The sequence below is a fragment of the Cebus imitator genome, unplaced genomic scaffold (assembly GCF_001604975.1).
Source record: "Cebus imitator isolate Cc_AM_T3 unplaced genomic scaffold, Cebus_imitator-1.0 Scaffold369, whole genome shotgun sequence".
In the NCBI taxonomy this organism is placed as follows: domain Eukaryota; kingdom Metazoa; phylum Chordata; class Mammalia; order Primates; family Cebidae; genus Cebus; species Cebus imitator.
In genome coordinates, this window is record NW_016107684.1 from 1,244,435 (window position 1) to 1,263,601 (window position 19,167).

The window sequence follows — 19,167 nt, forward strand, 5'->3', positions numbered from 1 at the left end:
CACACTGGGGTCAGTTGGGAGGAAATAGGGGAGGGACGGTGGGGGGTGGGAAGCTGGGGATAGATAGCAAGGGGAGAAATGCCAGATGTTGGTGATGGGGAGGAAGGCAGCAAATCACACTGCCACGTGTGTTCCTATGCAACAATTTTGCATGTTCTTCACATGTACCCCAGAACCTAAAATGCAATAAAATAAATGGGAAAAAAAAATCTTCTTTTAAAAAACCTTCTTTTAAACTTCTTTTAAAAACCAGTTTGTTTTTAATATTACTTTCCAGAATAAACATTCTACTTTCAAAATAAGACAGATGCAAGTCACGTGTGAAGTGTACAAAATAAAAGCAGATTCTCCATTTGGCTGGAAAAATTCCTTTAAAAAAAAAATCATACCTTTAAAGATCGTAGAGAAAATCTTTTGAAAAATCTTTTCATTGCTACCTGGATAAATTATTTTAAATTGTTCATGACTGACTTTAAATTATCACACAAAACAAGGATTGGAAGTAGTTCATAAAGTTCTATGCATATATATATATATATGGTTTTGCAAGGAGGAGCAATGGAAATTCAGAAATGTCTCCAATACCCCTACTTCAATACTGAATCCCTCATCATATCCCAGGGTCTATAAAGACAATACAAAGAAACAAGCCAGAATGCCCCTGCTCTAACACTTCCTCTACTCAACATCAAAACCATCAAAATTATGTTCGCCTCAAGCAAAAGAATAATTCCAAAGAAGAAAACACGAAGGTGGTAAATAAAGCAGTAACTTTGAGATATCATTTTACTTAAGGATATATCTACATCTAAGATGAATTTATGCAATAATGCGTTTTGATAATTTTAAATAAATTAGCAACCTCTTCTAACATGATAGCAGATACAGCACAGTTTTCCAGTTTGTTTATTATTTAATAGAAGTGAACAAAATTTAAAATGACTTCATAGACTGGAGAAAAATATATCATATTCCAAAATAGCTAGATTTGACATTTGTCTGAAACTAACAGAAAAATGTGTATGTATGGGTATGTGTGCTTTTGTTGTGTTTCACGTATTGAGAGAACACTTGGTGAATGGGGTGAAGCCAATAAACAGCTATCAGATTATACAGAATCTTCCAGGTACATTAATACGATTAGTGAAGAATAGTAAACAAAGTGTGTTTTAGAAAGATCACTCTGGCTACAATATGGATTGTTTCATTTGTGTTTCCTTAATATTCACTCATCCATTCATTCTTTGAATTGTGTTGTTTGTTTTTTTAATTGTCAACTAGTGAGAAAGCAAGTTGTTATTGAAATGAATTCAAGTCTCTTACATTGGATAAATCAATATTATTTGAAAAGAACTTGTGGATGTATGGCTTGGAAAGACCTACAGGCAGTATATGAGAAGTTTAAATAGATAAGAAGTCTGAAGCTGCAAGAATAAGACACTTGTATTTCTCTGAAAAGATAAAAGATACCATATTTGAAATCTGTGTATCTATATAAAACCAACTCAACCTGTTACCAGTGAATAAATTTGTGTGCTCCATGGGCAAAACATCTACAGCTTCTGTCTAGCATCTCAAAGAACTTTTCCAAGCTCCATTTTCTACCATGCCCCCAAACCTCTGTGACCCAGACAGCCAGGTTAAATGACCAGTCACAAACCTCTGTGACCCAGACAGCCAGGTTAAATGACCAGTCACCAGGAAAGAAAGTATTTCTCACTGGCTGGGCTGCCAATTGCATGCTTACCCAAGACCCAAGGCCACAGGGAGTGTTTCCAGGCAGATATTCAAGGCCTTCCTATGATACTCTCCCCTTTACAGAAAATGGTCTACCCAAAGTACTGGAAAAAATGCCAAGAAGCCAGGCAGTTTCTGGGTGAACTACTGAGTACTTTCAAAACACCATACAGTACCCCAGAGACTGATACAGGGAGAGCTATGATGGTCAAAGGTCTTACTTAGATCACAGGGTCCAACATCTGAGAGGGGGGATTTATTTGTTTTCCCATCCTATTATCACAGGCATTATTCCCTGTAGAGTTACCTCTAGAGTACAGTTTAGTGTGTAGGATACATATGAAGGAGCATACTTGGATTCAGCTCCTGTGGACAAGAGAGGAACAAAGCAGGATTGGACAGAGACATACATAGGCTGAGCTGCAATAGAGCCCAGACAATCTCTATCAACCCCACAGCAAACCATGGGGCAAGAATGGTCCAACAGACTTGCCCCAAGTTGGACTAAGGTGGCAAGGCTATCATTTTATTTCTATTGGTCATTAAATGTGAGCTACCCCAGGAATGGGAATGACCTTAAGCAAAGTAACTGAGCTGATTCCTGAAGGGCAGTTACATTCACCAAACAATATAAATGCCATAGGTTACCTCAATGATAAAACTACCACTTGTACTGCGCCTAGCAACGATGGCTAACATACATTATATGCTTTCTATGTAGAACTATCTTGTCTTAACTTCACAGTGAAATCTATAAAATAGTTATTATTGTCCCTTTTGCACATAGGAAAACTGACAGAGATTACATAAATTGACCAAGCATACAATGCTGGCAGTTGATAGAGCCAGGATAATCATTTATGCAATCTGACAGAGAGTATCTCGGTGACAACCAGATATGTAGGAACCCTCAAAGTTATAGGAATATTTAATGTAGAGCCTTCTTACTTTTATGTAGGGCCTCCTTTAGCATGAGGCTTCTCAGGCAAATAGGACACTTCTTTGAATTCTGAATCGTTGCCACCTATAGTTGAGATTGAAGAACTAAGACTTCAGATGAAAGAGTGCCAATTAGCTAGTGATGCCACAGTTGGTTCCAAAATAGAATGTGCTGGAAACTTATGAGCTCCTGGGGAGACACTACCTTTAGTTATTCAACATGAATTATGTAGCTGCTGAGAAAAAGCCAGGGTTAAATGAGTTCAAATTACCAAGAGGAAAAATGTCGCAAGAACTATAGTGTGGTCTGCTTAGTGAAATACTGATTGCCTACATTGAGCAAAATCCTCTAACCCAAGGCTATTTTATAATAATGTGTTGAATAGCTCATGTAATTTATGGAATGCCATACTGAGACGGAAAAACAGAACAGCTGTATGAGTGCTCGAAGTATGATCTCCACTGAATACGCATCACTTTCACACCATGGTAAAGTTGAAAAACTGTAACTGGAATCATATTAACTCAGAGGCGCTGTGTGTGTGTGTGTGTGTGTGTGTGTGTGTGTGTGTGTGTGTGTTAATTATCATATCCATTAGTGAAATAGCTTCTAGCACTTTGTTATATCATATTTGCTGAATGAATAATTTTTTGAACAAACGGGTTTATGATTAACAAACAAGCTTGCTTTTGATCTCTAGGTTGGGGAATTAAATTACAAAAGTTACAGATTCTTTCAAACTAAAAATATGTCTTTTAAAACAAATATCTTTATGTGAGGAGAAGCTCAGGGCCCATTATAAAGTCACAATCACATTTATATATAGTATCTTTAAGATGGATGATAAAACAAGGCCTTTGAGATGTTTTTCTCAAAGAGATGGGAGAGGTGGTAGAAAATGCAGGGAGGTTGATTCTGACTCAGGATTCCATGTAACATATATTTGTAAAGTATAAATACCTGAAAAAGTATTGAAGGAGGACTGCCTTCTCCAGAAATGTGGCCTGTGGCTCAGCTTGTGCTAAACCTTAAAGTTCCTCAAATTGTCAATTTATTGAAAAAGGAACGAAAGCCTAGAAAAATCGCCATTTAGCAACAGTTCCAATAATGAATTCAACTAAGAATCACTGATAGATGCTAAATCCACTGGACAAAAATGTGTTGGAAAAAATAGTCACAAATTCTTAAAATATCACTCAATTGATTGCTTATTAATTACAATGGGGAAGTAAGTACATTTCTTGACCATAACTTTAACCAACTGATCAAAATATCACTAATAATGAGACAAACATATACCATGTGCTTGTAGACACAATACTATATTATTATAAGTATGTAATGTTCCTCCCAGATGTGTTTAATTTGTATCTAATTATGAAGAAACAAAAAGGTAAATCCATATTGAGAGAAATTCTGCAAAGTAACTGGCCTAGACTCTTAAAAATGTCAGTGTAGTGAAAAAAAAAATTTTTTTTTAAAGAAAGGAGAGACTTTTTAAGATTAAAGGAGACTCAAAACTTATGACAGATAGAGTGCATAGAGCTCAATGTCACATAGCAACCAATGGAATTAGAGAAATTTGCATGTGGACTATCTATTTGTGTTCATTATTTAATTATTGCCTTTTAGCTCCAAATCTGCTCTTTTTAACTCTGATCTGTGATAATGGAGCTGGATCCTGTGAGCAGTTTCCTTTTGCAGTTTTACTTTTGGAATAAAGCGAGGCTTTAACAACAGAGGGCAGGGGACAGGCAGGCAGAGCTGCAGCAAGGGGGCGCTGTGTCCTGGTTCCTTGTTCCAGAGAACTGTTATTTTCTCCTTCCTCCTGCAGAACTGCCACCAGCTGGTGTGTGGGGAGATTCTCTGCCCACAAACTCCATTCCACCTCCACCAAGTCTCTCCAGCAACTCGCAGATAGCTGCTGCTGAGCCCTGTGCTGAGACACAGCCCCACCCTCTCCAATAAAGCTTCAGTCCGCTTGGGAGAGGGCAGCCTCTTCCATGCTTGTTCTTTCTTCGGGTGCTTTCTCTCAGCCCTCCAGGCACTGGCTGCTGCCTATGTTTGCTATTCCTGTGTTCTTTAGAGCAGGGTTGGCTAACTTTTTTTGTGAAGGGCCAGATAGTAAATATTTTAAGCTTTGCAGGTCATAAGGTCTCTGTCACAACGACTCAATTCTGGTTTTGGAGAAAAGGGATAAAAGAAATCAAAGGATCACTTTGAAGGGCTTGGAAGAAGCCTGGAGCAAAGGAGGTGACGATATCTCAGAAGCTGGAAAGAGGGCACTTTAAAATCACCTTTGACCTGCAGCCTGGTTTTAGCAGTCACAAGCCAGAAGGTGGCAGCAGAGAGCTACACTGCTGGAAGAGATTCCTGTACTAGGACAAAAGACAGCTGAAAGGAGGATGAACAGTGAATGCTTTGAGTTCAGAAACCCACGTTCAAAGAGAAAAAGGGAGCAAAACCAAATAAACAGCTCTAAGATCAGAAAGAAAGAAATGGCATTAGCTTACTTTCCAGTGACAAAGAAGCACTCTCAGTAAAGTTAGAGAATTTACGTTATGTAAGATTTGAGATCAGGAAAGGAAGATGGATACTTTAAAACAAAGAATTACAATCCTAAAGCAAAATTTGAGATATGTTTAAGAACCATGGGCTGGACTGAATTCGTGGGACAAGGTATCTCTGGCTATGGCTGTGCATTTTTAGGACACATTTTGGTGGCCAGGATCCTAACACAAAGTACAGGTGGCAGCCCTACCTGGTTCTATCTGAAATAGGATATGACACTATTTTCTTTCTTTTTGTATGAAAGTATATGTGTTTTTGATAAAATATTTTAAATTACAAAAAGAAATAATGTAAATATTCACATCCACAGATACACATTTCGACTTTTTGGTGTAATTTTTTTTTAGATCCTGAATTTAAAGTTATTATCTTTGGTAGGGTCAGTCTAACAAGGTCTTTCTTATCTACTACAAAAGCAGAAGTCTCATTAATTTTTTTAAAATTTTACATTGAATAAATTTATAATTTATCTTAATACTCATAGATTTAACCACTATTCTGTTATTGAGAAATTTGTATATTTAAATTTTTCTATTATAGGTTATAAGTATACATTCATGGTTTCCATAAACATTTATTGAGTATCTGTATAAGCACTGTTTAAGCACTGGAATGCAGCAGTGTATACAAAATAAAAAATTATTGCCCTCATAACAGTGTTTTCAGTGGTTGTTGTGTTCACGGTTTATAAACATCCTTAAACCTACATCTTTGTTGGCTTTGTTCTTGGTAATTTTTTAAAGTTGTATTTTTAGAAATAATGTTACTGAGTTACAGCCTATGAATGTTAGGTTCTTTACATCTATTGATGAATTGCTCTCCAGGAAAGCTCTAATTTACACTGAATTAGATACTTCAGCACATATGAGTCATTATATCAAAATATCTTTACCAGTGTCAAATATTAGTTTTTATATATAAATAATTGGGATAACATGTATTTTTTTCATAAAATAAGTGTGGGAGGTAAAAGAAGAAAATGTATATAAAGTAATATACTTAATGCATCACTCATATTAAGTACTCAACAAATAACTATCATTATGTTCAACGTGTTGTTTAGAACTCACGCATTTATCACAATTACTGGGAGATAGACTTAAAAGTAAAATATGTAGGCAAATTGTTAAAGATCTTTTTTTATCCTGAACAACAAAGGTAGTCCCATGCTATAGGGGTGTTTTTATGCTATTTATCCCTAATACCTTTAAGAATTTATTATTTGTCAGGCTCCAGGTCGACTGTTTTATAAATAATATTACTTATTTATCACCCAGAGGCACCATATAGATATTGTTACATTTATTTAAAACATGAGAAACCTAGACTAAAAAAAGATACATATATTTTCAATGTTCTTAGAATAAATAATTAGCATAACTAGGATTCAAATTAAGAAACATCTGACTCTAAAGTCCATGCTCTTTCTACTGAACCACATTTCTTTTACAGCAGGAAGAAAAGTAGAATCAAAGTTCAGATAATTAAATGGAGATACTGAAAAATCAACATGCCATCCAATTTCTGACAAGCAAAGCACTAACCCAGTAGAATAGAGGAGGAAATTATGTTCCCATATGATATTTCCAACAAGCTGAATATAGTTTTATTATGTTCTCAAATGTTTTGTACCCATTAAGACTCATGAATGTCCAATGCTTTACTTCTATCACATTTTTCATGTTTATTTACTCCCTCAAATGCACCAGAAAAATGAAATTTTCTAAGGCTTGACTAAGGAGTTACCCAGCAGCCATTGAGGGACTTTAATCCTGCTGTACCTTCACAATATTTCTGTGTTCCTTGTACTCTCCATTCCTTTTTCCCGGCAACCATTTCCCACTAATACAGATTCGATATTCCAAATATTATGATTAATAGCAGACTCTTTTTCATTCAATTTTGGCAAAGTATTCTGCCTATGAATGCAGTGGAAAAAAATCTTAGTAAATAAAAACTAATGAAACTAGCAAAAAAATACCAGATCAAAGTTACAAATATGGAAAAGAGAGAGATAGGAAAGTGATTATGCTAGAAATGTATAGCATAAGTAACTGAGCTTCTAAGCTGCTTAACTCAGAGAGAAACAAGAAAGTTTAGGGAATTCCTAATTATTAATTACAAAGAAATGCAATTTTATCAAGAAAAATTAACTTTTTTAAAATTCTAAAATCTGAGGTCAATCACTTTTGCAGGTTTTTTGAGCATATTGATAACGTGACTCACTCCCTTATTAGTTTGAAAAATCAAGAAGCAACGGTCAATCTTGGCCATTACTTTACTAACCTTCATTAAAAGTCAAGGATATGGTAGCAACTCATAACGCAATAAAAGCTATTACATGTGGGACAAGAGTAATATGCTCTAGATTTGGCATGCTATAAGGCATAAATCCTTTAGGATAAAAATTAATGAATTAATAGAATTAATTTTTTCATTTTATAACTACTTAAAATATTATCAGTCTTATCTGGAATTCTTATAGAAGTTGCATAGCGCATAAATGAAGCTTTAATTTATTACAGCTGTTTTTTTCTATTGATTGAACCAAAGATGTTCTAAGTACCAGTAGAAATTATGCCCTCAAAGAAACTTTTCAGAAGGTTCTGACTTTTATTTTACTCAAAGGAAGGGCCTTTAAACCTTGTTTCAGAGGTGAACAAACAGTAGTTGAAGGGAGGTCTGAGAATTTAAAGAACAGTTAAAGACTAGTTAAAATATCTGAAAAAGCACTCAAAACAAATCATAGACCTCTAAAGTTATGAACCAGCTAATTATGGACTGGAACTTTCTAAGGACTTAACACATTGTCTTTCTCTAGCATTGAAAACGATCCCCCTAGTATGATTATTTTGAAGCTTTCAGCTTAACTGAATCTTTGGTGGTCAGAGTATAAGTCTAAAGCCTTGTTGACTCTACAAAGACTGGCATGAGATGTCCTGGTCCTTAAATTCTACACAGTTACCTAAAAGCTTACCTTGGGAAAAATCCCTTTAATCCCAAAATGAATGTGTTAATAACATTTGCACAGTATTATGAACATTAAATTAATTAGCATGTATTAGAGGTTTTTCATAAAATAGAATTGAAGAAAACTATGTCTACTTTATTCCTTCCTTTTTACTTAGTTTCCACTAAGTTCTGGCACTATGATTCTAATCTGGAACCTGAGTGACCTGATGGTCTCACTTTTCCACCAGAATTCCATTATAATCAAGCAAAAAAAAAAAAAAAAAAAAAAAAAAAAACAACCCTTCAAGATTATGCAGCTTGCATAGAAGCTTTCAGCTGGAGTGCTAGGAAGTACTTAGCATCTGGTGAAAGCTCTCAACATTTTTGGTTGCAATGTCACATTCTTTAAACAAGTCTAGATGGTTTTCTGTTCATTCCATTAACACTATAATTGAATACATATTACTATTACACTGACTTACTCCCCATCCCAATTGGCTAATTTTATCCTGACACTTGGCCAAATACCTCTTTTCTGAATAGGGCAGTTATTAAAATTGAAAACATGGAAAAACTGGGACAAATCATTTGTAATAGCTGAATAAATTCTACCTCTAGAGTTTCAAAAGGTTATTTCTTAGAGCTACCCTAGAAGTGATACTGCCATAATTAATTTCTAGATGATGGATTAAAGATTAATTTCAGGCCAGGTTTAACAAATATAGAAAGTTACTTAAAAGGAAACATAATTCCCAGACTTAGAGTGTTCTATAGATTTTTATGAATGAGTCCATGAAAGATAATAGGGTCATTACATAGGCAGAAATTACAAACTGGAATTACTATAAACCTGAGTTATCTAAGGAAAATCTAGTAATTTATTTTTAATTTAGTACTACTCTGATGCAAATATGCATGTATATATTATAGAGGTATTTAATACTGTATATATATTCAGGCTCAGAAATTAGCAGGAGTGATTAACAATTGGGAATGGTTCTTAATTTCTTTCTGTTGCTTCTTTCCAGTGATTACTCAGCTCCCATGAGATAAGAAAATGACATGATGAATACTTTCTTTAATCTTGCATGAATAAAGACAGAAAGGGAAAGTAAGGTCAACAAGATGGCTCACTAAAAGTGCCTGGAACTTATCCATTTCACAAAAAGGACCAAAGCAACAAATAAACAATGAACATTTGAATGCAGTGTCAAAGAGAGTATGCTGGAGTGGAGCAGAGGAGTAGGAAGGCAACTGTGGTGATCGGAAGTCCAAGAGAGCAGCAGGAAGGCACCTTGCCTCTGCAGCCCCATCTCCCGTGCCTGGATCAGATAGGCCCAAAAATAGGGGCAACTTTCCTTTTCAGGAAAAAGGTAAACAGGAGAACCTCATCAGCCCCCACTGCCATTGTAAATACCTATGGTATTTATTACAAGAGAATTCCACAGTCCTTATAAGTCCTGAGCCCAGTTTGGAGAGCTGCTGAAAAAGTACACAGCTGTATTGCTTCAAATTAGAACAACTTATGCACTCCCCCAACCCACACCCACCTCCCGTGAGCCAAGCTGCTGCAGCACAGCACTATCTTGATACCAGAGCCACCTCTAAAGCGTGCTCTCCTCTGGAGGCCAGTAGCCACTGCACCTCTGCAGCACTGGGGCTTCATCTTCATTCCAAGCCTACGTGGCTAAACACCACAACACTAGCTGTGTGAAGCCTAGGTCCAGGGTTGGCTGTAACTCTGGTCCTGTACATCATGGAAACCAACCCCCCACCTCCAGTAAAGGATCTGAGTCCTACTCAGGAAACCCCCCACACTTGAACCAGCCAAACTGCTGCATGTCCATCCCTGAGCAGGAAAGGTCTCTGAGCCAATAAACAGCTAGCCTGCACCTAGGCCAGCCAAGAAAGCATGCAGCCATGTTCCAGGCTTGAGAAATGGCTCCATGTGTTTCCACAGAAGACATGCTGCCAGGCCAGCTGATCAGCTTTGTGCCCACATCTGAGTCTCAATAAATAGCCTCATGATCCTCCCCTGGCTGAAATGCCCTCTGCCAACCAAGCATCTGCGTGCCCATGTTCTGGACCTGAGAAACAACACCACGGGCCGCCTCTAGCACACACAACTCCGGACCAGCCAGGAATCCCTAAGGTCATGTGCTGGGCATGAGAAACAGCCCCACAGGCCACCCCTGGCAGACATGCCTCTAGGTTGGCCAAATGGCTGTGAGCCTGGTCCCAGGCCTGAGGGAAAAAAAACAAAAAACAAACATGGGCTGACCTGAAGATACACCTGCAGCAGTTGAGCAACTATCCTCTGCCCTTGCCTCCAGGCAGAATAACAGCCCTGTGGTCTCAACCCCAGTGAGCCAGACCCTAAGTTAGCTGACCCATCATGTGCACATGTGTCCCTGATCTGAGAAAAAGCCCAGTGAGTCCACTCTTAGCAAAGTCACACCACCACAAATTACCTCACTTAGGCAAGTGAGACACTTGCAAATGCTACTAGCATAGATTACAGCTAAAGAAACTATGTAGAGACTACATTACCGTATCCACCTGGAACTAAATACAATGAACTTTACAAAACTGATACCCAAGACTCATCAGTATGAACAACTTTCCCTTCATATCCTACTCCACAAAACTGGAAGAGCTAGCTGTCCCACCAGATGCATAGATATCAACATAGAGACACAATAAACATGAAAAAGTAAGGAAAAATGACACCTTCAAAGGAACACAATAATTCTCCAGTAATATACCCCAATAATAAAGAAATATACAAAATGCCAGAAAAAAAGAATTAAAAATAATAATCATAAGGAAACTCAGATGCAAGATAATACAGATAGTTCAATAAAATCAGGAAAAAATTTATGATTTGAATGAGAAATCCAACAAAGATATAGATATTATTTTAAAAAGAACCAAACAGAAAACTAGAGCTAAAGAAGTTAGTAAATGAAATTTAAAAAAATAGAATCAAGAGCTTCAATAATAGACGAGTACAAGAAGGAGACAGAATTTATTAACCTGAAAACAATTCTTTTGAAATAACAAGACAGAGGAAAAAAACTAAAAAGAATGACACCGTTAATGGGACAGCATAAATGAACATATATTTGTATTATGGGCATTCCAGAAGAAGAAAATAAAAAGATGTAGAAAACAGACTTCAAAATTCAGTACAAAGCTGTGTTAAAAAAAGAAAAAAATAGCATGGTACTGGCATAAAAACAGTCACATAGTCCAGTTAAACAGAACAGAAAATTGAGAAATTAATTCACATATATATGGCCAACTGATTTTTGACAAGGCACCAAGAACCTACATTGGAGAAAGGGCAGTCTTCACTAAATGGTTCGAGGAATACTGGATATCCACCTGCAGAATAATGAAACTAGACCCTCTATACAAAAATCAGCTCCAAATTGGTCAAAAACCTAAATGTAAGACACCGAACTACAAAACTACTGGGAGAAAACAAAGGAGAAATGTTTCAGAACATTGGCCCAAGAAAAGATAATTTTTATAAGACCTCAAAAGCACAGGCAACAAAAACAAAAATAAACAAATTAGATTATATTAAACTAAAAATCTCTGCACAGCAAAGGTAACAGTCAGTAGAGTGAAAATATTACCTAAAGAATGAGAGAATATTTATAATATATTAATTCAATAGGAGATTCATATCTAGAGTACACAAGGAACTCAAACATCTTAACAGCAAAAACAAAACAAACAAACAAACAAAAAAAGCTGATTTTAAAGGGACACATGATCTGGAAAGATATTTTTTTAAAAATCATACAAATTGCTCACAAATGTATGAAAAAAAAGTTCAACATTTCTAATGACCAGGGGGATGCAAACCAAAACCACAACTGTATCATCAAACTCCAGTTAGGATGGTTAGTATAAAAAATATGAAAAAAATAAATGCTGATGAGATGTGGAAAATTCATATACTGTTGGTGGGAATTAAAATTAGTACAGACACTATGGACAGCAGGATGGATGTTCCTCAAAAAACTACAAATAGGAGTACTATGTCATCCTGCAATCCCACTACTGTGTATTTATCCAAACAAAATTCATATATTAAAGAGACATCTGTATCCCCATGTTTATTGTGGCACTATTTGCAATAGCCAAGATATGGGAACAAACTAGGTGTTCAGCAACAGATAAATGGATAACAAATAGTGGTATATATACACAATGGAATATTATTCAGCCGTAAGAAAGAAGGAAATCCTGTCATTTGCAGAAACACAGGTGGAACTGGAGGACATTATGTTAAATAAAGTAATTCAGGAACAGAAAGTTAAATACTACATATTCTCATTCATATATGAAAACTAACCAAAATTGATCTCACAAAAATAAAAAGTAGAACGGAGGATACTGAAAAGTGGGGTGGGTAGGAGGAAGTAGAAGATACAGATTTTTTAAAGGATACTAAAGGATGGCTAGACAGAAGGAATAAGTTCTAGTATTCCATATCACTGTAGGATCACTACGGTTAACAAATAATATACAGTTTCAAATAGCTAGAAAACTGATATTGAATGTTCCCAAAACAAAGAAATGATAAATGTTTGAGATGATGGATTTGTTAATTACCCTCATCTGATCACTATATTCTACCTGTATGGCAACATTACTGTGTATCCAATAAATAGCTACAGTTACTATATGTCAATATAAAAAATAAAATTAAAAATAATAGAAAAGTGGGGTACTCTATTATGGGTTGGCAAAGCAATTACAATAGAGTCACATCAAACTTGCATTGAATCTGTAAGTTCTATTTTATGGTATAAAAAAATTGAGAAAAATAAATAACCTCTTTGCAACATCTCTTTCATAAGTGAGTACCTCAGATAAATAAAGAAATATGTTTTAAGAATTAAATGTAGTTTGTGATAGCCATGGGGAAATATGTGAAAGATGAAAAGAGTTTCCAGTCAATTAGAAAAATTAAAATACACAGTTAAGTGGCCAAGTAAGTGGATAATGATATCTTCATTGATATAATCAAAGAAAAAAATGAACTGATCACTATATAGAAATATATTAATTTTTTTAAAAAATTATAAACATATACATTATTGCATATGCTAAACCATATAATTATATGCTTTGAATTTTAATTTTTTCCTACACATGTTTACTTTGCTTACTAACTTATATCTTAGAAGATATGATTAACTCATTCAAAACCCATTGGGAGAGAACATAGGTCAATTGAACAGCTGGATTCAATGTAGAAACAACACCCCAATCTTTCAGTACAGAAAAATTTACACATCCTAAATTTAGATATCACAAAGGAAAGTATTCATTGAAGATAGTGCTAGTGACAGGTCTTGGAAATGATGTACAGACTGTAGATTTTCTATGTATTTTTTTTGCTCATAAGTCTTCAATAAGAAAATGGCAAAGACAGGAGACCTGTATGTGTGTGTGATGGGTGGAAGCAGCCTGTTGAAGTGGCCCTTGCAGATGCAGTAAAGTGGGGTGGACTTTGCAAGTCTGATGTGGTGTGGCTTTGTGTCCACACCCAAATCACACCTTGAATTGTAATAATCACCACATGTCAAGGGCGGGGACCAGGTGGAAATAATTAAATCATGGGGCAGTTCTCCTGTACTATTCTCATGATAGTAGGTTCTCATATGATTTGGTGGTTTTATAAAGGGCTTTCCCATTTGCTCAGCTTTTTCTCTCCTGCCACGCTGTGAAGAGGTACCTTCCACCATAATTTTAAGTTTCTTGAGGCCTCCTCAGCCATGCAGAACTGAGTCAATTAAACCTCTTTTCTTTATAAATTATCGAGTCTCAGGGATTTCTTCATAGCAAAGTGAGAATGGACTAATACAAAGTCTCTACCACAAATGGAAGAGAGTTGCTATTCAATATATCTCTTACTTAGGAGTGGGTTTGAAGCTTGTAAGCAATTATTTCTGCCAGAAATGTGGTCTACAAATTTCTGGGTTCTCTAGAATTCAGCAACTCATAAGCCTACTAGAGGTACTTCCTATTCTCACATCACATAAGGTAGATGAACACTTCTCAGGATCCCTTCTTCCTATTATAGGCAGAAATTATGTGTTAGATATATAGGATAAAGCTGAACTGAGCACCACACTCCTGGTGCTCCAAGTAGTTTATGGTTGGTGATAGCAAAAAGTAGAAACAAGTGTGGATTAGCTACATTGAGCCCTCATCCACTTCTATTCAAGCTGAGGCTTTGGAGAGAGGTGGTTTTCTTCATTTTTATAAGAAGTGACTTTTTTGAAAGACTATTAACCATTAAATTAAAATCTAATTATCAAGATTAAATCGATACAATTCAGGTAAATTACTCGCTTTTCATCATAAGTAAGAGGAACACAAAGATACACAACCTTGAACTTTCTTCTCACTTCTGCTATCTTATCTTCCATTTCGTCTGTTTTGTGTTTGGTTAGGTGAAAAAGAGTACTGACGCGATAAGCCTCCCTATAGATGTTCTTGAGATGTTTATCATTCTTTAACTTCGTTTTTGTCAAAGATTTTATTGCAGACTCATGTTCTGATTTTTTCTTTATACTGTAAAAATAAAGCAAAAATTTAATATGATTATTTCAAAAGCGTATATAATGAGACAAACATTTAATAATACTAAAAAAGGAAGAAGATCACATTTTATGTTGTCAAAGATAAAACACTGCTGGATAAGTAAGGAAAACTTGAATACAGAACATATGTCCCTGGACTCCATTTATTTTGCTACTTCTGATGGTTACCCTAATGGTCAGGCTGTTTTCAATTTCAGAAGCATAAAAGCATCAGTAAGAAAGGCTTGGGAAATATGGTTGCTTGGCTTTTTGAACATTCAAAATCCTTTCTATACTCCTTTCCATTTCACTTTTTGACTTCCATAAAGGTGTTTTTACTAGAAAATACGTTCAGTGGAAAAGCCTAAACAAAAACCAAAGTGTATACTAGGCCAAAATTTCTCAACTTCAATATTATTGACATTTGGGGTGGCACAATTCTTTTTGTAGTGTGGATGTCCTGTGCATTGTGATATGTTTTGCAGCATCTCCTACTAGGTGCCAGCAGCACTGTTTCAATTATAACAGCCAAAAATGTCTCCAGCCACTGCCAAAAAATCTCCTGAAGGTACAAAATCATCCCTGTTGAGAGCCACTTGAATAAAGCAATGGTTCTCAATACTAACTCCACATTATAATAACTTGCAAAGGATTTAATAAGACTTGTGCTTCCAAAAATTCTGAATGGATTACTAGGCTTATAATAATATATAATCAACCTGGGGTAAAGCTCCAGCGTCACTATTTTTAAGCACTCCAGGTGATCCTAACATGCAACCAGAAAGCAAACTATGGATATTAGCTGGAGCAGTATTTCTAAAGCTTTTACATACATAAAAATCATGGGGAGAGCTTTGAAAGTCACATCCTAGGCTTCACTCTCAGAATGTGGTTCAGTAGATGTAGGATGGGTCTGAGAATATGTTCCTGGGTTGATGACACTTAGTTGAAGAACACACTTCATTTAACTAGCACTGCTCAAGAGGTTGGGGTGAATACGCATGAATGCTCTCATTTAATAGAACACAGAGCAGATTGAATTCATGTGGCCAAATCAGCTGATCATGAGCTACACTGATCCCTCATTCCCACCTATTCCAGAATAGGATGAAAGAATGATGTAGAAATAAAAATAAACATACATTCAAGGCATGTAGGACACATAGCTAAGGCTCATAAACAAGGTAACCATCTCTGTAGAATAGAAATGGGGTTAAAAATCAAAGCAGCAGTAGAAGAGAAGCATAAAACTAACTGAAGGTATTCCACCAGATGAGTGACCAGTGCAAGGTTCACTGACTCATGGCAGGACTTTGCATGAGCTGTGCTTGATGTGAAAGGATCATTCACTGACTAGGAGTAAAGATAAATAGAGAGGAAGGAGCGAAGACACTGAGAACAGATCCTGAGACCAATAACTCAACCAAGCTGCTTATTGAATCAGTAACTGCAATAATGTTATCCCCAATATCATCTTTGGATGATCACTGGGAATCAGAAAAGGTGACCATAACTGGAAGAATTTAAAGATTGGTGAATTGGGACCAAGTAGGGTGAGGTAGAAGCAATGACATAACTTTAGTTGGAAAGAAATGAACAAGAAGATGTGTATGTATGAGAGAAAGAGAGTGGTGTGTGTGTATGTATGTGCGTGTGTTACATGTGTGTGAGAGCCAGAGACAGAGACAGAAAAGGGACCTGCTTATTTAGAATGAAAGGCTTCAGAAAAAGACACCAAGACATATTAAGAAATATATTGTTTCCAAAGACCTAGCAATCAGAGTGTGAATCCAATCCATGGTAGGTGATACTGGTTTTATGAAACATTTTGACAAAGAACTTAAACTAAGTATATTTAAAATGCTCAAAGATCTAAGCAAAGGAATAACTAATTTTGTAAAAGGAAAATAAATTTTGACACACAGCAGAATTTAGACAAAAATAGGTAGATGGGGAAGACGACAATTTATAAGATTAAAAGAAATAGGAACAGAAATAATTAAAATAGTTTTGAAATAGAACCAAAATCTCCAAACTGAGAAGAGTCAAAGAGAGTTTTGGATTAATAGACAGGAATGAAGTACTAAAATATTCATTCAAAAAGCAGCACAAAATATGTGGGGGGGGGTGTGTGTGTGTGTGTGCAACCACACACACTATATATGTGTGGCACGTTTGTGTCTATACATAGTATATGTATACTCTTGAGTCTATGTGTATTTATGTTTGTGTACACATGCATATTTGTATTAGTGTATATGCATTTTTTATGTTTACTGTGTACATATGTGTATATGTGTGCTTATCTTTGTGTATGTATATGTATATATGTGTGTGCAGGTTTATACATGTATTCGTTTTGTGGAACACAAACAGTCCATGCATTAAGTGGAGTGGGATCAATGTGTGGTATGTGTTTGAGTATGTGTTAAGCAACATACCCTTTGATTTGCAGAAAGAACAATAATAAGATATGTTATGGAAAGACTATAGAAAATTTCTATACTCTCTGTGAAGATGATTAGTTTAAAATGAGAAAAATTTCTAGACGAGAAAAAAATAGGACCACAGACCAGAGAACAAAATGGGTTGTGAATACTGAACATTATAAAAATAAAAAAACTATAGCTAAAGATACTGTGATAAAATAGTAAAATATTAAAGGTACTTATTAAGGGCACATAAAGTGATATAATAAATGCCAAAAGAAAATTACTTTCAAATGTAAGCAAAAATAAATGTGAAGCTATAGTTCCATACATTGCTAAATTATTATTCAAGATAGATGAGCTAAATTGGTGTAGGTTAAGAAAATTTACCAGAAAGACTTTATTAAAATAACTATTAAAGAACCACTTTAGCCACAGGAAAGTGAACCAAAAGGATAAATAAGAAGATATAAAGACAAAAATGAATGAGAAATATCAGCAAACATATGTAAGTATTAATTATGAAAAATTATCATTTGAAAGTGAAACAACGGCACCAGACAACTATTTAAAAAATAGAACAAGTGTAAAGATGTTTAATAGTAATTAATTTTTTGCAAAAATATGTGTAATGCTCAAGAGGATAATGGAAAAACTAAATAATTCCAGATTTATTTAAAATGTTTATAATTATCTAAACATGTTTTATAACTAGTGTCACTAATTAGGCATATCATAATACACATATTGAAAGTATACCTACTAAAATCATCAGATTATGTTTTAAAAATAAGATTCACTGCTGCCTGAAAAATAAATACTGGGGACTAAATCACCCAAAAAATTTGAAAATAAACATTAGCACAACAACATTCATATTAGAAGATATCATTTAATGAGAAAACCACAAATAAGAAAGAAGGTAAAAGTAGATAATAAAAGAAACAATCCAACAAGAAATGAAATTTTTATTTACATCAATGCCTCTGATTATATATTCTCGAAATACATAATAAAAATGCAGAATTATGAGAAGCAATTGACAAACTATTAGACGCCTATCAGAGCATCATAGGATAGGAAATAGGATAATAGGTAGCAGGTGTAGATAGCAAAACTGTACCCCAAAAAAAATCAGTACCAAAAAGCAACAGATCATCACATTGAAGAGTCTTGCTTCACGCTAAGCTGAAAAAAGTATACACACACATAGCTAGAAAGAAAATTGTGCAATTTCAGAACTCTGAAATAAGGAATTTCTAAAGTTCTCAGAAAGAAAAGATTAATTATTTATAAAGAAATTACTTCCAAAATGCCATCATATGTCCTACCAAGCAAAACTAAGTAAGAAAACAATAAAAAAAATTCAAATTAATGAGAAAAATTGACACTGGATCCAGAATATGACACTGAGAAAAGCCTGGTTGAGTCGAATCAGTAGAGAATTGAATGTGAGTTCACGGAAATAGATGTGTGTGTGTGTGTTTTAAAGATTTGCTACAAAAAATAGAGAGAGATGAGTTTCAGGACAAAGGTTTATTTTGTGTTTTCATACTTTATTACATGAGCAATATCACGCAAAGCTCATTAGAGCTGTTAAAGAGAAATAGTGATTCATGGGAAAGATAACATATTTATATTCTGCACGAGTAAGCTGGCAAGAGACTGAGGTAATTCTCATTGATTATAGATATACATCTATACTCCCTATGAAGAAGATGATTTGTTTAAAATGAGGATAATAAGGATATTAAGATTGAAGAGAGGGAGAAGATATAAAACAGTCATCAGAAAAGCTGAATTGTCTAGAAATTTCTTGGCCGTGCTGAATAATCACTTGAGATTTACGGTCATCGAATTTAAGTTCTATTCAGAAGTAAATTTATGGTGCTGCTAATGAAGTTTAAACATGAGGGCCTCTAATTGGCCC

The 19,167-nt window shown here is 35.2% G+C and overlaps 1 protein-coding gene across 1 annotated transcript in view; it reads right to left on the minus strand.

The window, feature by feature from the left end:
• The window catches only part of CCDC178 (coiled-coil domain containing 178), a 477,354-nt gene that overhangs the window by 277,110 nt on the left and 181,077 nt on the right, over positions 1–19,167 (minus strand). The window contains exon 14 of the mRNA XM_017507137.2: positions 14,617–14,800. Within this exon, the coding sequence (XP_017362626.1) occupies positions 14,617–14,800 (184 nt within the window). The remainder of the gene's footprint in view (positions 1–14,616; positions 14,801–19,167) is intronic.